General features: G+C 39.6%; 1 protein-coding gene across 1 annotated transcript in view; it reads left to right on the top strand.

Moving 5' to 3' along the window:
• LOC131851811 (structural maintenance of chromosomes protein 6) overlaps positions 1-16,903 on the top strand; it is a 33,701-nt gene that overhangs the window by 3,739 nt on the left and 13,059 nt on the right. Inside the window, exons 5-12 of the mRNA XM_059202372.1 lie at positions 9,025-9,222; positions 9,918-10,111; positions 11,059-11,205; positions 11,728-11,855; positions 12,464-12,659; positions 12,778-12,943; positions 13,209-13,431; positions 15,174-15,344. Of these exons, the coding sequence (XP_059058355.1) occupies positions 9,025-9,222; positions 9,918-10,111; positions 11,059-11,205; positions 11,728-11,855; positions 12,464-12,659; positions 12,778-12,943; positions 13,209-13,431; positions 15,174-15,344 (1,423 nt within the window). The remainder of the gene's footprint in view (positions 1-9,024; positions 9,223-9,917; positions 10,112-11,058; positions 11,206-11,727; positions 11,856-12,463; positions 12,660-12,777; positions 12,944-13,208; positions 13,432-15,173; positions 15,345-16,903) is intronic.

Here is a 16,903-nt window from a genome sequence, read left to right as displayed (position 1 = left end):
CTCATCACAAGAAGAACGAGCAAAATTGTGTGTTGCTCTTTTAAATAATCCTTGTAAGTTTACATTTACAAGTCGAAACGTGTGAATACAAACTACCAACAAGCACTAATTTTTTGGGTCAAATATAATCATGCAATAAGATTAAATCAGTCGTAGTGATAAGAGCAGACCAGTCCCTACAAGCAGCACTCGTTCACGAGTATGACGGATGAGCCAGCCATCACTGCGCTCGACCATATTTTAGTAAGCCCATTGACCCGGCCCACCACGCCGCCACATGTCTGGACATTTTAGTGATCATGACTACTCATTCCACACGAATCACAGCTACAAAAATTACTATATGGTAGTTACAGTATTCGCACTTTACATAAGGATGCATGCGGCAATCAATACAAAAATACGCTATCATATATCAAGAAAGCAGTATGAAAATTAAAATTATAATGTTGTCCGCAAATATACTTATTCTTGCTATATATTGCTATCATCTATAAATTCATCTATCTTATAATAGGCTTTTTTACATAACATTTGTTTAATATAAGATTTGAATTTCTCTGTAAGATTTAGCGTAGACTCTGGCAGTTTATTATAGAATCTTACGCAATTACCATAAAATGAATTACTAACTTTGTGTAGACGGCATTTCGGTAAAATTTTTTTTTTTTTTTTTTTTTTTTTTTTTTTCTTTTGTCTATCTGCGATCAGCCAATTAGCTTTTATCAGATTTTATAGCTTTCGTTATCTGTCGCTTTGAGTTACCACATCCAATAATGTGGTCCTCTTTTTATATACATCAGCTGTTTTAAATCGAAGCCAGACGTGACCTTTTCAGCCTGCATACGTAATTCGAGTCCAGGAGAGTTGTTGCTAGAGGGTTGGTATGGTGTTGAAGTCTTTGCCGGTAAGCCTTACATGAGCGTTTTATCTCTTCGTGCACCGTTGGGATCTCTGTGTAGTCATGCACCTCCCGGTTTTTTACATACCAAGGTGCATTGGTTATGATCTTTAACACCTTACTTTGGTAACGCTGAATTATTTCAATATTGGAATGACTTGCCGATCCCCATAGCTCTATACCATATGTCCATATAGGCCTTAAGATGGATTTGAATATGAGAACCTTATTTTCCAGGCTTAGAGCTGATTGTCTGCCTATTAGCCAGTGTATGTCTCTAAGTTTTATATTTGCCTGTTCTCTTTTGGCCTTAATATGATCACGCCAAGTAAGTCGTCTATCGAGATGCATACCCAAATATTTAACGGTATTGTTATGAGGCAGAATACAGCCGTCGAGCGTCACTGGTGGGCAGTCTCCTCTTTTCAGGGTAAAGGTAATGTGATTTGATTTTTCAGCACTGGCTCTTATGCGCACACACAACCATATGGTTCAGGTGTTCTTGTAGTCTTGCTGTAGCCACTTCAGGTTCTCTGTGGCAGGCAAGTATAGCTGTATCATCTGCATATGTTGCAATCACCACATTTTCTGAGGTAGGTAGATCTGCAGTAAAAATGGTATATAATAAAGGACCCAACACGGAACCCTGAGGAACACCAGCATCTATTGGATATAAGGAGGACAAACAGTCTTCGTATCGAACTTGAAATAGTCTGTGTTCTAGGTAGGATTTTATAAATAAAAGCAGAGTTGGACACAGTTTAAGCTTATATAACAGGCCTTTGTGCCAAACTCGGTCGAAAGCTTGCTGCACATCAAGAAAGGCAGCTGAGCAATATTCTTTCTTTTCCATTGTTTGCCTGATGGTGTGAGCCACTGTGTATTTGTTCTGTCGTGCCATGTTGTTGGCGGAAACCGAATTGGTGATGTGGTATAACATTTTGATCTTTTAGATGCGTTAGGAAACGTTTCAGAATAAGTTTCTCAAGCAGTTTTGACAATATTGACAGGAGGCTTATTGGTCTATATGAGGTTATTTCTGTGGCAGGTTTTCCTGTTTTAAGAATCATGTTTATGATGGAGACCTTCCAAAGGGAAAATATTGTTTTCTCAATATTGCGTTATAAAGAATGGTCAAGAGAAGAATACCTTTCTTTGGTATCTGCTTCAGGACTTCAGCTGTTATTAAGTCAAAACCAGGTGCCTTTTTATTCTTTAGACCATTAATGGTTCTCCTGACTTCTGCAGGTGTAACTGGTCGTAATGGCAATGACAGTTGTTGATCGCTGTTTATAACATTGTCTATTTCTGTCTCTGAGTCGCTGTCGTCTGACTTATTAGGCGTAAAAGCGTCTTTTAGGAAGTGAGCAAAGGTCTCAGCTTTATCATCTCAACCAACCGCCATTTGTTCCAATGGTGCATTGTGTTCCTGTGGTCTTCTAAGAGATTTTGTTACTTTCCAAACATATTCTTCTGCCTTATGTGGAGATAACGTCTTTAATTTGTCTTGAAGGGTTTTAGTCTCACATTCCTTTAATTATTTAGTTCTTTTTGGGCTTTATTTAATGCCTTTTACACAAGATCTCTGCTCGTCTGCCATTGAAATTTATCAATCTTGATTCTAATTTCAAGTATAATTCTTGTTTTGTGGTTCTATCTCAATACTAGGTGTTGACTTCCATGCGGCTGTTTGTATCAAATTTGTGGTGTACCATGTAGCATTATCAATATCTTCTTCGGTTTTGAGAGGTACGTGCAATTTTGTATTCTCTTCGATGTAATCTTTAAATGCTGGCCAATCTGTCTTTCTATTATACAAAGCCTCACGTGGCTCTTTCGAGATAAGTGTGGTGCTTAATGTACATATTACTGGCGAATGGTCAGAAGACCCATCCAGACATGATTCAACTTTTGTGTATAATCCAGATATCCCTTTGGTTATGAAGAAGTTATAAGGTCTGGTATTTTATTACGGTCAGAGGCCAATGTGTTGGTTCTCCAGTGGTAAGTACGTTCATATTTTCTTTCAATGATTTAAACAATTCTCGACCTCTAGTGGTGGTAAAACGTGAACCCCAGTAGGTATTTTTAGCGTTCCAATCTCCTCCGAATATATCTGCAACCTAAATATAAGTCATTGAATAATTGTTCGTCTAGTCGATGTCTTGGGGGACAGTATACAGCGATAATTTGGAGTAATCCTTGGAATCATCTAAATATTCGTAGCGAAAATTTAAGGAAGAACATGATGTTTTATGTTTCCATTTAAGAATTGGGATGTGCCATCAGGGTGTTTTATTGTATATGTTATACCCCTTTATTGTAATAATTCTACCATCAGTCATGTGGGTTTCCAATACTAAAAGAATGTCAATTTTGTTGTGATTGATAAATAATTCCACTTCCTGCTTATTGAATGATTAACATTCCATGTAGCAATTCTGAGATTTTTTACTTATTATATTTGGCAATTAATGTTGTGAAAGTAATTCCCATCTGTTGAATATATATCTATTTTTTCTGATTGTTTTATTAAAATTTGTTGTAACAAATTTGTTGGCTGATGTATAGTCTCTGATGTCCTACCCCAGTTTCCAGAATTTCTGGTCGCGGCTTTGAAGACTTTTGGATATATTTATATCATCATTAATATATAAGCAAGAGAGAGTCTGTTTTGTGTAGTGGAGGAAATTCATTCATTGTTGGCGGGTACATTGGAATAAGTGGTTTAGTTGGCTGTTTTTTAATAAGTGGTGTTTTTGTACTTAATGGCTGTGTCATTTTTCTTGCCCTGATTTCTTTGTATACCTGGCAACCCTTGTAATTGGCTGGGTGGTTACCAAGGCAAAGGGTACATGTTGCAGGTGTATTTCTGTCCTTTTTTGGACATTCTACAGTCTTGTGTCCTTCAGCGCATTTGACACATCTATATGGACGCATACAGTTGTTTTTTGTGTGTCCATACTGCTGGCACCTGGTACATTGTGGGATTTCACTTTTCAAAGGATCAATTTTAACTCTAGTATGTGTATATAATCTATTCTTTTTATATCTGAGTTCTTTGTAGGTTCAATGTTCACAAAGAACATATTTAGCGGCTTCTTATTTCTTCTGGATATTGCACATATTACTTCACCTCTGACTTTATTTCCAGTTTTTTCTATTTCTTCTATAATAGCTGTTTTCGGAGTGGTATGATGTAGATTTTTGATCACAATTCTGTAGCATTTATTTTGTTTTTGTGTAAAAGTGTGACCAATAAGTCCATTGCTTCAGTATCAATCAAGCTTTTGTAGGTTTCAGTACATTGTGTCATTAGTCTCAGCTGATCCTTGTTGATTATTTTGTATGAGTAGTTTTTTTCGGTAAAATTAGCTTATTTTTATTGCGTAAGTTTCTACTTGTACAGTCTTTAAGTTTCTTGAAACTATCTAAGTTTTTCCTTGTATACATAATATTTTCATAAATGTACTGTGAGGCAACGGTGAGGATATTTGATTGTTTAAAGCATTGACGTAATGACTCTCTAGAACCCATACCATAAATACTCTCTTTTGTAAAATAAATATAGTATTTATATCGGCAGCTTTACCCCATAGCAGTATGCCATATGACATAATGCTATGGAAATAACTAAAATATACAAGTTTTGCCGTCGCCACGTCTGTTAATTGCCTTATCCTTCTAATTGCATAAGCAGCAGAACTAAGTCTACAATTTTGAAATATGGGGCCCCCATTGTAACTTCGAGTCCACTGTTATTCCTAAAAAATAGGTATCATTAACAAAATTTACTATTTCATCATTAAGCAATAGCTGCGTATTTACTTGTTTTACATTAGGCAGCGTGAATTTAATGCACTTAGTTTTGTTGGAGTTCAATAATAGATTATTACATGTGAACCAATTTAGTATAGCAGATATAGTTTTACATCGTCTAATTGATTACATTGGCGACCAATTTTAAACACTAACGAAGTATCATCCGCAAATAACACTATGTCTGCAACTTTCTGAACCATGTAGGTCATTTATATAAATTAAAAAGAGAAATGGGCCTAATATTGAACCTTGAGGAACGCCCATTTTTATATTAGTTCCTTTAGACTTTACACCATCAATATCTACAGTTTGCACCCTATCCTCTAGATAAGTTTTCATTAGACTTAGGTCATTATCTCTAATACCATAGTGTTTGAGCTTGTACAAAAGTGTTTCATGATCTACGCAATCAAACGCCTTCGACAAGTCAAAATTTATAGCATCCTGTGATTTTTCCCATGATTCGAATATATGTGTAATAAGCGCTACACCTGCATCAGTAGTAGACTTGCCGGCAGTGAAACCATATTGCTGACTGTGAAGCAGTCCGTTATCCCTGAAGTTTTTGTGTGAACATTTGGTTAAACATAATCTTTTCAAATACTTTACTTAGAACTGGCAAAATAGAAATTGGTCTATAGTTGCCTATAAATCTATCTCCAGATTTAAAGAGAATTAATTTGCTAAATTTCATTAATTGAGGAAACACGCCATTATCAACACATTTATTGAAAATAGTAGCTAGATAAGGAGCAACAATATCTATGAATGAACTAACTACTTTAACTGACATGTCCCAGAGATCTTCCGTATTTTTTAAATTTAACTGTTTGAATATTTTTATATATGAAAAGGGCTGACATGTGAAAATTTAAATGTTAAAGACAGTCTTTCACATTAATTTCCATAATGTTTTTGCCCGAATTATAGATGAGTCTAGAGAAGATGTAATATCAATTGGAATATTAGCAAAAAAATCTTGAAAAATATGAACTATATCTTTTGTTGCTGTTATTAACTTATTGTCATAATTTAATGAGAATTGATTGCAGGCTTTTTCAGACCGTATATAATTCCCCAGATGGTCTTAATTTTGTCAGAGGACTGATTAATTTGTTTATTTATAAAATTAGATTTAGCTGCAATACAAACTTGTTTGAAAATTTTAGAGTAATTTCTCACATAAGTTGTAAATTTGTCATCAAATCTATATTTTTTTTATCATATAAATCAAATAAAATGTTTCTACTTTTTATTCCTACTGTTGCCCATTCTGTAAATTTAGATTTAACACAATATTCTATTTTCTTGAAAATATTCGGGTATTCTTTTGACAAAAGACTAATTAACTTATGTAAAGAATATCAGGATTATTAAGACTGACAGATTGTAACTCTAAGTCTAATTTATATTTAACCGTGCTTTTGTATTTATTAATATTGTAAGCATTTATTTGTCTTTTTGATCTTTTATTATTGGTATTTTTTTTAGTCTGATTACTAAACTTAACAACTTAATTTTTCAATATACTCACAGTTACAAAAAACATTGTCAAGACAAGTAGCAGTCGTAGCGGTTACACGAGTGGGTTCCTGAAAGACATTACTCAAATTAAAAGACTGAAATAAACTAATAATTTTTGTACATGTGGGTGTATCACAAAGAATATCAACGTTAAAATCACCACACACAATGATTTTTTTACTGCTATTAAATACTTTTTTTAATATATCCTCCATCACCTCTATATACATTATAATCACTATTAGGAGGCCTATAAACACATATAAGTATATAATTATCTAGTTCTATACATGAGATTTCTGTACAACACTCAATAGAAAGTCTAACAATGTCAGCACGTTCCTTTACTTTAATATTATTTCTTGCAATTATCATAGACCCACCTCTGTTAACTGACTTTCTATTGAAGCAGCTGACAACATTATAATTATTTAAACTGAACATCATATTGCTTTCTTTAAGCCAATGTTCAGTGAAACAGATAATGTCAATATTGTATTTTTCAAAAAATAATTGTATAATTAATTCACTGCCGGGAAAACTTTGTATGTTCTGATGAACAATTACCAATTCTAATTGCTTTCCCTTTGTCTTTGTTAGCAGTTTAAATCTGCAGTCAAATTACTTATATCAATATTTAAACAAAAATTAATAGAATCATTTGTTATGTCACAATTTTTATATTGAAGTTTACCATGTAAACTGTTCATGAAGTCCCTATTATAAGCCACTAAAGTGGCTATTTTATTCTTAGAAGATTTAGAAAGATACATTGTATCTTTTGTCAAATAAAAATCACTAATAAAACTATTAGTGTCAAAAAATGTAAAAACGTCACTATGACGACATGTCAATGTATGCAATAAATTATTAAGGTAATGTACCTTATTGTTAATTTTTTATGATAATGGCTACTTGTATAAATACATTACAAATCTTATATACATTCAATTGTAACAAATATTGAATACCTTTAATTATATCCTGTCTATTTAATTTAATACATACCGAAAAATAACACAACTGTGGTCATTTTATTTATTTTAGCTAGATTTAATTAATAATTTGTGCAAATGATGCCCCTGTAATTTAATACATACCCTAAGATGATACTTCAATATAGACCCAAAATTACAGCCTATTCTGTCAGAAAACACCATTGTTTTTTACTTATAGTCACTGACACAAATCCCCTGAACTTCATTTATCTGCACAGTTGATGAATTATTATTTGGCAAAGTTGAATGATCACATGTACAATGTTTAATTAACGATCAAATAAGCATTGTATTTACTGACATCAATATATCCATTGCCAAAATATGCTCCTGGATTTGTTTTTGTGAGATAGTATATTGTTAAAATCATGAAGCATTTCTAAATTCTCAATTTGTATTTAAACTTGTATCCATTATATAACTTTTGTTATTTCATTCTATTATTATTATACTTATTAATATATATAATTTTAAATTGTTTAAACTAGTTTTTATTCAGCTTTACCTATTTACAAATATATATAAAATACAATATCTTAGTTATAAACTTTTTTAATTTTAAATATTTTTTTAATTTATCGTTATGACTAACATACACCATGTTATTATTATAGTTGCCCTGTGATGTGTCACTAGAAAAAGGTCAATAAAAACTGGATGGCTGCATGGAACTGAAGTCAGAAGGAGATACAGCACACTAATAAGCTCATCATATAAATATTAATCTCATTACTTTGTTGAGATTCAAATTTTGTGTCAAGATCATTAATTTTTAGATATGCCTGCTTTAACTCAATACCAACTCAGGATACGATCAATAAGCTTGCTCAAAAACTGTATCACTACATTAATGAACACTTAATAGTTCTTGAAGCTGATACACTGAATAACTTTCTGATGACTATTATGAAGTTCTGACAATTCAGATTTTAATTGATTTTTATTTATAATTTTTAAATTTCATTTTCTCTTCTCTCTCCCTGATCATTGTCAAATCTTTGGATGCCTTAAGTTCTTGTAAAAGATATAAGATTCATCTCTGTCTGCCTATGTCCATTCTCATACTTTTAGATAGTGACATTATTAAGAATATAAATAGTTACTAGGGACAGTCAGTGAGCTATTTCTGAAAAAGCTAAGTAAACGAGAAACAAACATTACTATACAGTTTAAGTGTTAAAATTGTGAATAAATTCTATATATTATATACAAGTTATATTTATAAATTGATAATCTAAATAAACGTTTTAACTGAATAACGAAATAAATGTAGATAAATTGTTTTTTTCCCTTTAAATTATAATAATACAAAATATAAAAAGACTTACAATTAAATTATGGGCATTTTTTTTCGACGTATGCAACAACCGAACTTCACTATAATTATTATTAATTTAACTTAATATGAATATTTTATGAAAACTTGCAATGATTATGAGTTTCTTGGGATAAATCCAAGAAACAATTGCAAAATAATTTTGAATAAAACTTAGTTGTTCACGAACAGTTTGACAGATGGCCGGTAATATTTGTAATGTCGATTTTTGCTAAAAACTAAACTACACAAACAACAATCGACACTAATTACAATATTAGATCACTAATAACAATATTGAAATTATATATTTGTATGATAAACAATTAAAATTTATTTATTATTACGGCCATAAAAATGACAATTGTCGTAATATAAGAAAAAAAAATAAAAACAAGTAATGATATGGACTTCCGCACAATAACATCTAACTCAATAAAATATATATTTTTCTTTCCTACCAGTGCATTGAAGAATCGTTTGGATGAAAACAAGCTTGAGAAGACAGCACTGGAACAAGAATTGCGCAGTCTGGAAGACGAAGTCCGAGAGACGCAGGCGGCGTGGCGGACCGCGCAGCACGTCTCCAGCAAACAAGCCGAGCTGATCAATAGGGAGAATCGGAAGGTGGCCGATATCGAGCAGGAGATCGCCAATATCGAGTGAGTCTAGATAACATTGTACTGCATTGAAATATTAATTTACAAGCGACCTGTGCCGCCGTCGCAAGGATGGAGGATTCAAACACGCATGTATTATATAATAAAACTTCGTCTTGAATCACTATCTATTAAAAAAATGCATTAAAATCCGTTGCGTAATTTAAAATACATAGTAAGTAATACACTCCTAAAGTTTCGCTCTTCTATTACAAGCCTTTATTTTTTAATAACGATAGTAATTTATATGAAAAAACAGCGTGGGTTGGATCAGCTAGCGTCATGATAATAATAATAACCCTGGACAATTAACACAGCGCTATCAAGTCCCGAACTATGCAGAGCTTGTGTACTAGGTAACCGATATAAAAACGTAAATACGTTTATTAAAATATATACAAAATATGCATAGAAAGTACTGAGATCGATACAAACAATCATAGTCGGGAATACAAATGTTAACACCAGGAATCGAAATGGCGACCATTGGAAGCAAAGCAGTGTGATAAACCGTGGTTTTGCGGTTATATGTAATCGACCACATGGTGGTGTGTGCAGGTGTTGGTTTTCAGCCGCTTCCCTGAGTTCGGAGCGCCCTCTGCGAGTGTAGAGGGCGCTCAGGGCGTTCGGTGAAGCTGTAAAGTCCGGCTGCGGCCAATAAAATTAGAGTAGTCCGCAATCGAATCGTGTGTGCACAGTTCGGGCGACGCGGCTGCGACCCGTGCGTGTCTGGAGGCTCGCGCAGAGGAGGCCAAGCTGGTGGCGAGCGCGGCCCGCGCGCGGTACGACACCGCGCGGCACGGCGCCGACCAGGCCCGCGCCGCGCACGAACGGGCCGCCGCCGCCGCGGACCTCGCCGCCGGCCACGCCCACCGACACCGCGACAAACTCAGTATGCCCCCTACCTCTTTTATATCATACCTACTCGCTCCGGCTTCGTTCGTGTGTACATGTATCATATAAACCTTCTAGAATCACTCTATCTATTAAAAAAAAACAGCGTCAAAATTCGTTGCGTAGTTTTAAAGATTTAAGCATACGTAGGGACAGTCAGCGACGGCGACTTTGTTTTATGCTATGTAATGTAATGAAGGGTGGTATTTGTTAGGCAAATGATAGTTACGACATTAAATTGTCTCTAGTTGCCTTAATTTTGTCCTCTTATCATATGATTCCATCTTGGCGTTATGTGTATATTTCTTGATTTTGTTTCCTTAATATACGTATATATTTATTTTTGATTAAAATACATTTACAAGTATTTTATCTACTGCTGTTAGCGCGCGAGATTGAGCTCATTCTAAGCTCATGGCATGGATGGGCACGACATTTGAGTGTATACTGATTGATATATACTAGTTGACCCGGAATACGTTATTTTGCAGTATAAATAAAAATAGAGGATGGTGATAGAAAGGCGAAAATTTACGGTTGTATGAATTTTTAATGCTACATTATAAAAAAAATCCATAACATAAAAAGAAAATATTAGGGGTGGACAACCCTTATCACTTAGGGGTTGGAAAAATAGATAGTAGCAGATTCTCAGACCTACTCAATATGAATATAAAATTTCATAAAAATCGTTCAAGCCCTTTCGGAGGAGTATGATAACTAACATTGTCGAGATTTCACATATAAAATGAGATGGTGCATACAGATCTTCTATCGAGCCCCCGTCTAATTGAAACGGGGATCGAAATTACGACGGCCCGAGTCGAAGTTCGAACCCTAGCGGTGCCCTTAGATTAAAGTCGTATCCGTCATGTGGGAGTTGGCTTTCGGCCGCTCTGTAAGACCTTCCGCTGGCGTGGAGTGTCATCTGGTGGTGGTCCACAGAGCAACTGAAGCAGGAGCTGCGCGAGCTGGAGTCGCGGGGCTCGGACTCGCTGGCGGTGTTCGGGTCGCGCATGGTGGAGCTGTGCCGGCGCGTGGAGGACGCCGCGCGGCGCAACATGTTCAGCGAGCCGCCGCGCGGGCCCGTCGGTCTGTACGCACTCTCTTAACCTTACCTTAACCACAGCCCGGGGAGTGAGAGAGAGAGATGAGGGGCTCGATCCCCTGTTTCCGCAACTTAAGAGAGCGTTACGAATTGGAAATTTTTATGTCAACAAAATCACTTTCATAATAATATCTCAGAACGGTTCACACAGTGGCAAAACTAAGCAGAGCTAGTGTTATGAGTATTAAACGACTGATACAAATAGATAGAAACATTTGTTTTTTCTGTAAATACATACGAGTACATATTATACACAGAAAACACCTCGACCAATACAAACTATCATACTCATACATACAAATGAATCACGACCATCGAAAATAAGGAAGGTTAGCATGATCACTGAGACCGCTCTACCGTTGTGTACCTATTATGCTATTTATACTATATTATATATATAGCACAATAGATACAAGACGGGCGATTTTCCACATGGTAAAGATGACAATATGAGAAAAGTAGAATGATTTAAAGAAACATCCTGTACTAAATGTACTTCCTTTTAGGTGCTTATCTGAAGGTGAAGCAACAGGAATGGGCTGGTGTTTTAGAGCATATCCTCGGAAATTCCATTCAGACGTTTTGTGTTAATTCGCCCGAAGACTCTAGAAAGTTGTTTGAGATCATGGGTCAAGTAAGTCAATAAGAATAAATATATTTAAAGAATCTAGAAAATTAAAAAAAATTCTAGAGAGTATGATTATATAGTAATAATAAAAAACTCAGGACAATTCACACAGCGCCATCTCAATTACCAATTTAAGCTAGCTATACCTTGTGTTATGGGTATTAGATGACTCGATCAGTCACGGGCGCGCATGTCGTGCTCGGTATAGAGTAGAGTAGAGTGGATGTAGAGAGTGGTCCCGTGGTGCAGGTGTACGGCGGCGCGGCCAAGCCGGGCGTGACGTGCAGCGAGTTCGCACGTCGCGCTCGGTATAGAGTAGAGTAGAGTGGATGTAGAGAGTGGTCCCGTGGTGCAGGTGTACGGCGGCGCGGCCAAGCCGGGCGTGACGTGCAGCGAGTTCGCACGTCGCGCTCGGTATAGAGTAGAGTAGAGTGGATGTAGAGAGTGGTCCCGTGGTGCAGAGTAGTCGCGCTCGGTAGTGGATGTAGAGAGTGGTCCCGTGGTGCAGGTGTACGGCGGCGCGGCCAAGCCGGGCGTGACGTGCAGCGAGTTCGCACGTCGCGCTCGGTATAGAGTAGAGTAGAGTGGATGTAGAGAGTGGTCCCGTGGTGCAGGTGTACGGCGGCGCGGCCAAGCCGGGCGTGACGTGCAGCGAGTTCGGGCGACACACGCACGACGTGCGCGGGCGCTGCGTGCGGGCGCGCGGGCACGCGGCGGCGCTGCACGCGCTGGACGTGCCCGACCCGGTCATCGCCAACTTCCTCATCGACAACCTCGCGCTCGAGCGCGTGCTGCTCGTGCCCACCCACGGTAACCTCGCGCTGCGCTACATTTACACGTTTCTTCTGCACTCATAAAATATCTACTGCCGTTAGTTTCACTGCTTTCGTTTCTTATATACTAGTTATCGATTGCGTTGTTCGAATAGAGGAGGCGATCCGGCTGGCGGACACGGAGGAGAACGTGCCGGAGAACTGTGCCAAGATCGTGACGCTGGACACCACCGAGTACCACCCCGCGCCCAACTACCGCAGCTACGGCGGCGTCGCTCGCCGCGCGCGATACCTGCATCTCACCACCGCGCAGAGGAAGAGGTACTCCTCCCCCCACAGCCTCGTCCCCGTCTCTACACATGTATCGTTAGAATACATGTGTAGAGTCCCACTGTGGATGACATCTCTTCCCTTCTATTCAATAGCTGACCAGCACAACTTCGTCTGCATCACACTTTAAACTTATCATTATATTTTGCCCAGTTTACTTAATATATATTATTATTATTATCTAGCTGGAAACTATGACCTATAACAGATTTTTGTTATAAATAATATACAATGTAATAATAAACTCTACTCGCAGCCAGGTGATGGCAGAAATAAGTGAAGCTGAAGCAACGTTGCGATCGCTGGAGAACACTGAAAAAGAGTTGAGAGATGCAGCAAAAGAAGCGCGCGACAGCGAAGACAGCGCTCGACGAGAGCTGCAAGCGCTGGTGGGGGAGAAGCACCGCGCCGAGGAGCGCGAGCGTGCGGCCGCCGCCGCCGCCCTCGAGCAGCAGAACGCGCCGCACCTCGCCATGCTCGTGAGTACCGTCCGTGCGCGTGCAGCGCTGCAGCGCTGGTGGGGGAGACGCACCGCGCCGAGGAGCGCGAGCGTGCGGCCGCCGCCGCCGCCCTCGAGCAGCAGAACGCGCCGCACCTCGCCATGCTCGTGAGTACCGTCCGTGCGCGTGCAGCGCTGCAGCGCTGTTGGGGGAGACGCACCGCGCCGAGGAGCGCGAGCGTGCGGCCGCCGCCGCCGCCCTCGAGCAGCAGAACGCGCCGCACCTCGCCATGCTCGTGAGTACTGTCCGTGCGCGTGCAGCGCTGCAGCGCTGGTGGGGGAGACGCACCGCGCCGAGGAGCGCGAGCGTGCGGCCGCCGCCGCCGCCCTCGAGCAGCAGAACGCGCCGCACCTCGCCATGCTCGTGAGTACTGTCCGTGCGCGTGCAGCGCTGCAGCGCTGGTGGGGGAGACGCACCGCGCCGAGGAAGCACCCTCGAGCGCCGCCGCACCTCGCCATGCTCGTGAGTACGTCCGTGCGCGTGCAGCGCTGCAGCGCTGGTGGGGGAGACGCACCGCGCCGCGCGAGCCCTCGAGCCGCCAGAGCAGAACGCGCCGCACCTCGCCATGCTCGTGAGTACCGTCCGTGCGCGTGCAGCGCTGCAGCGCTGGTGGGGGAGAAGCACCGCGCCAAGGAGCGCGAGCGTGCGGCCGCCGCCGCCACCCTCGAGCAGCAGAACGCGCCGCACCTCGCCATGCTCGTGAGTACCGTCCGTGCGCGTGCAGCGCTGCAGCGCTGGTGGGGGAGAAGCACCGCGCCAAGGAGCGCGAGCGTGCGGCCGCCGCCGCCACCCTCGAGCAGCAGAACGCGCCGCACCTCGCCATGCTCGTGAGTACCGTCCGTGCGCGTGCAGCGCTGCAGCGCTGGTGGGGGAGACGCACCGCGCCGAGGAGCGCGAGCGTGCGGCCGCCGCCGCCGCCCTCGAGCAGCAGAACGCGCCGCACCTCGCCATGCTCGTGAGTACCGTCCGTGCGCGTGCAGCGCTGCAGCGCTGGTGGGGGAGACGCACCGCGCCGAGGAGCGCGAGCGTGCGGCCGCCGCCGCCGCCCTCGAGCAGCAGAACGCGCCGCACCTCGCCATGCTCGTGAGTACCGTCCGTGCGCGTGCAGCGCTGCAGCGCTGGTGGGGGAGACGCACCGCGCCGAGGAGCGCGAGCGTGCGGCCGCCGCCGCCACCCTCGAGCAGCAGAACGCGCCGCACCTCGCCATGCTCGTGAGTACCGTCCGTGCGCGTGCTACGTTCACAACGTATTGTCCCGTACTGCGATACTCGTCTCATCGTGAGTATGTTCTTCGTGTGTGCAGCGCTACAATGCAGATATTAAAAAGTGAGCAGATCCTCGTAATTTAATTGATATTTTCAATTGATTTCTTAGAAGATTCTCAGGTATTTTGATGCTGGCAGTAAACATCTGTAAGAGATTGCTTTTAACGTTATAGGTTCTCATTGTTTTCTGTGTAAATAATTCTCGTAATTTTTATTTCCTTTGAATGTGTTGTTGGTAACAATAAATAATCTCTATCTAACCTTCTGTAATAAAAAAGCATTATTTTGACATACGTTCAAAGTCAAGACCATTTATTAATATAAGACATTTTTAACAATAAAAAAACCTACACTACAAATATTTATAATTATATATAAATGCGGTAAAGCAGAGTTCTATTTATAGTAAGTATTAAATGTGTAATTAATTATATTTACATGCATTGAAACATACAGACGGAGGAACTGAACGTATCCAAAGAGAAGCTGCGGACATTAAAAAAGAAACTGGAGGAGCTGTCGGCGTCAGAGTCACAGTATAGAACCAAGATCGATCAGTCCGACGGCCGGATACGATCGGTGAAGAACAAGCTCGGGGCCGTCACTACTATGTGTAGGACGATTAATGTAAGTTTAATAATAATAAGTTTATTGTGGATAAAAGCTGTTACAAAATGGATGTTGGGTTGTACGGGTCGTGCCGTAACTATAAGATGATGAAGAAGATACTGATTGAAACTGTATATTAAAATTGATTAATGTTAAATGAGTAAGCGCAGCGTTCTTGACGACCAAATGCGGACTGATTTTTGGCCAAATATAGTGAAAATATAATAATATATAACAAATAAATAAATATTAAACATATTAAGGCATTGAACGAAAAAACACGTTTAAATTAGGTTCATTTATAATAAAAAATAAATTGTATAACTGAGGTAATTAATGCGTCACATCGTGTCGCGCATTATATATTACTATCTTTTGCCCGCGGCTTCGCTCACGTTAATTTATTCCCTTAGGGGTGGAATTTATCAAAATCTTTTCCTAGGGCATGCCTACGTCATAGCTTTATGCATGCAAAGTCTCAGCCCGATCGGTTTAAAATTGACAAAGTTTCATACAAACTTTTATCCCCTTGTGGATAAAATTAATCAAAATCCTTTCTTAGCTGATGCCTACGTCATAACATCATAACGTCATAACGTCAACATACCTGCATACCAAATTTCAGCCCGATCCGTCCAGTGGTTTGGGCTGTACGTTGATAGATCACTACGTTAGTAGTGATCTATCAACGCACAGCGTATCGTCACCTTTGAGTTATATTATATATACTAGAGGGTGCGTGTGTGCGCGGGCCCCAAGAGGCCCGCGAGGCGTTGTCGCTGATTTTCTTTGTGAAGACGGTTTTCTTTTCGAATAGACTTGGTTGGCAAGTAGAGTTGTCTGTTTTGATACGAAATCATTCATGTGACTTCAAATTGTAACAGTGTGGCAAAACTTTATGTTGTAATGTTCACAATACAAAACCTAACCTAACCTACCTTTCTGTATACTATATTAGTCTAGGGTCAAGTTTTTAATGTAGAGATTAACCTACCTTTTTGTTTACTATATTATTCTGAGGGCATAATTTCTACTGTAAGAGTCGCAATAGAAATCCTAACCAAACGTAACTTTCAGTATACCATTTCGACCTGTGGCTTTAATTTTTATTGCAATAGGCACAATACAAAACCTCACATTACCTACCTTTCTGTATACTATATTAATTTGGGTTCACAGTTTATAATGTAGAAATCATAATACAAAACCTAACCTAACCTACTTTTTTGTTTACTATATTATTCTGAGGCCATAATTTCTACTGTAAGAGTCGCAATACAAAACCTAACCTAACCTACCTTTCTATATACCATTTCGACTTTTTATTTTTTTTTATTTTGGCTTAGCTACCGGTGACAAAAACATTTCGTCCATACATTGTCAACTCCTTCTAATAGTTTACTATGAAAACCGATGTATCAAACTTACATCGGTTTTCATAGTAAAGTTTTCCAAATAATTTTGATAAAAGCCTTAGGGTTATTATTTATCGTAGGTAAAGGACCTATGATAAATAATAACCACTCAACACTCTTTTAATTAAAATATCATAAATATTAAAATCGGAGAAAGTTTTT

The sequence above is a fragment of the Achroia grisella genome, unplaced genomic scaffold (assembly GCF_030625045.1).
Source record: "Achroia grisella isolate CSIRO2021 unplaced genomic scaffold, CSIRO_AGI_Agris_v1 utg808, whole genome shotgun sequence".
In the NCBI taxonomy this organism is placed as follows: domain Eukaryota; kingdom Metazoa; phylum Arthropoda; class Insecta; order Lepidoptera; family Pyralidae; genus Achroia; species Achroia grisella.
This window is presented reverse-complemented; position numbering and strand designations above follow the sequence as displayed.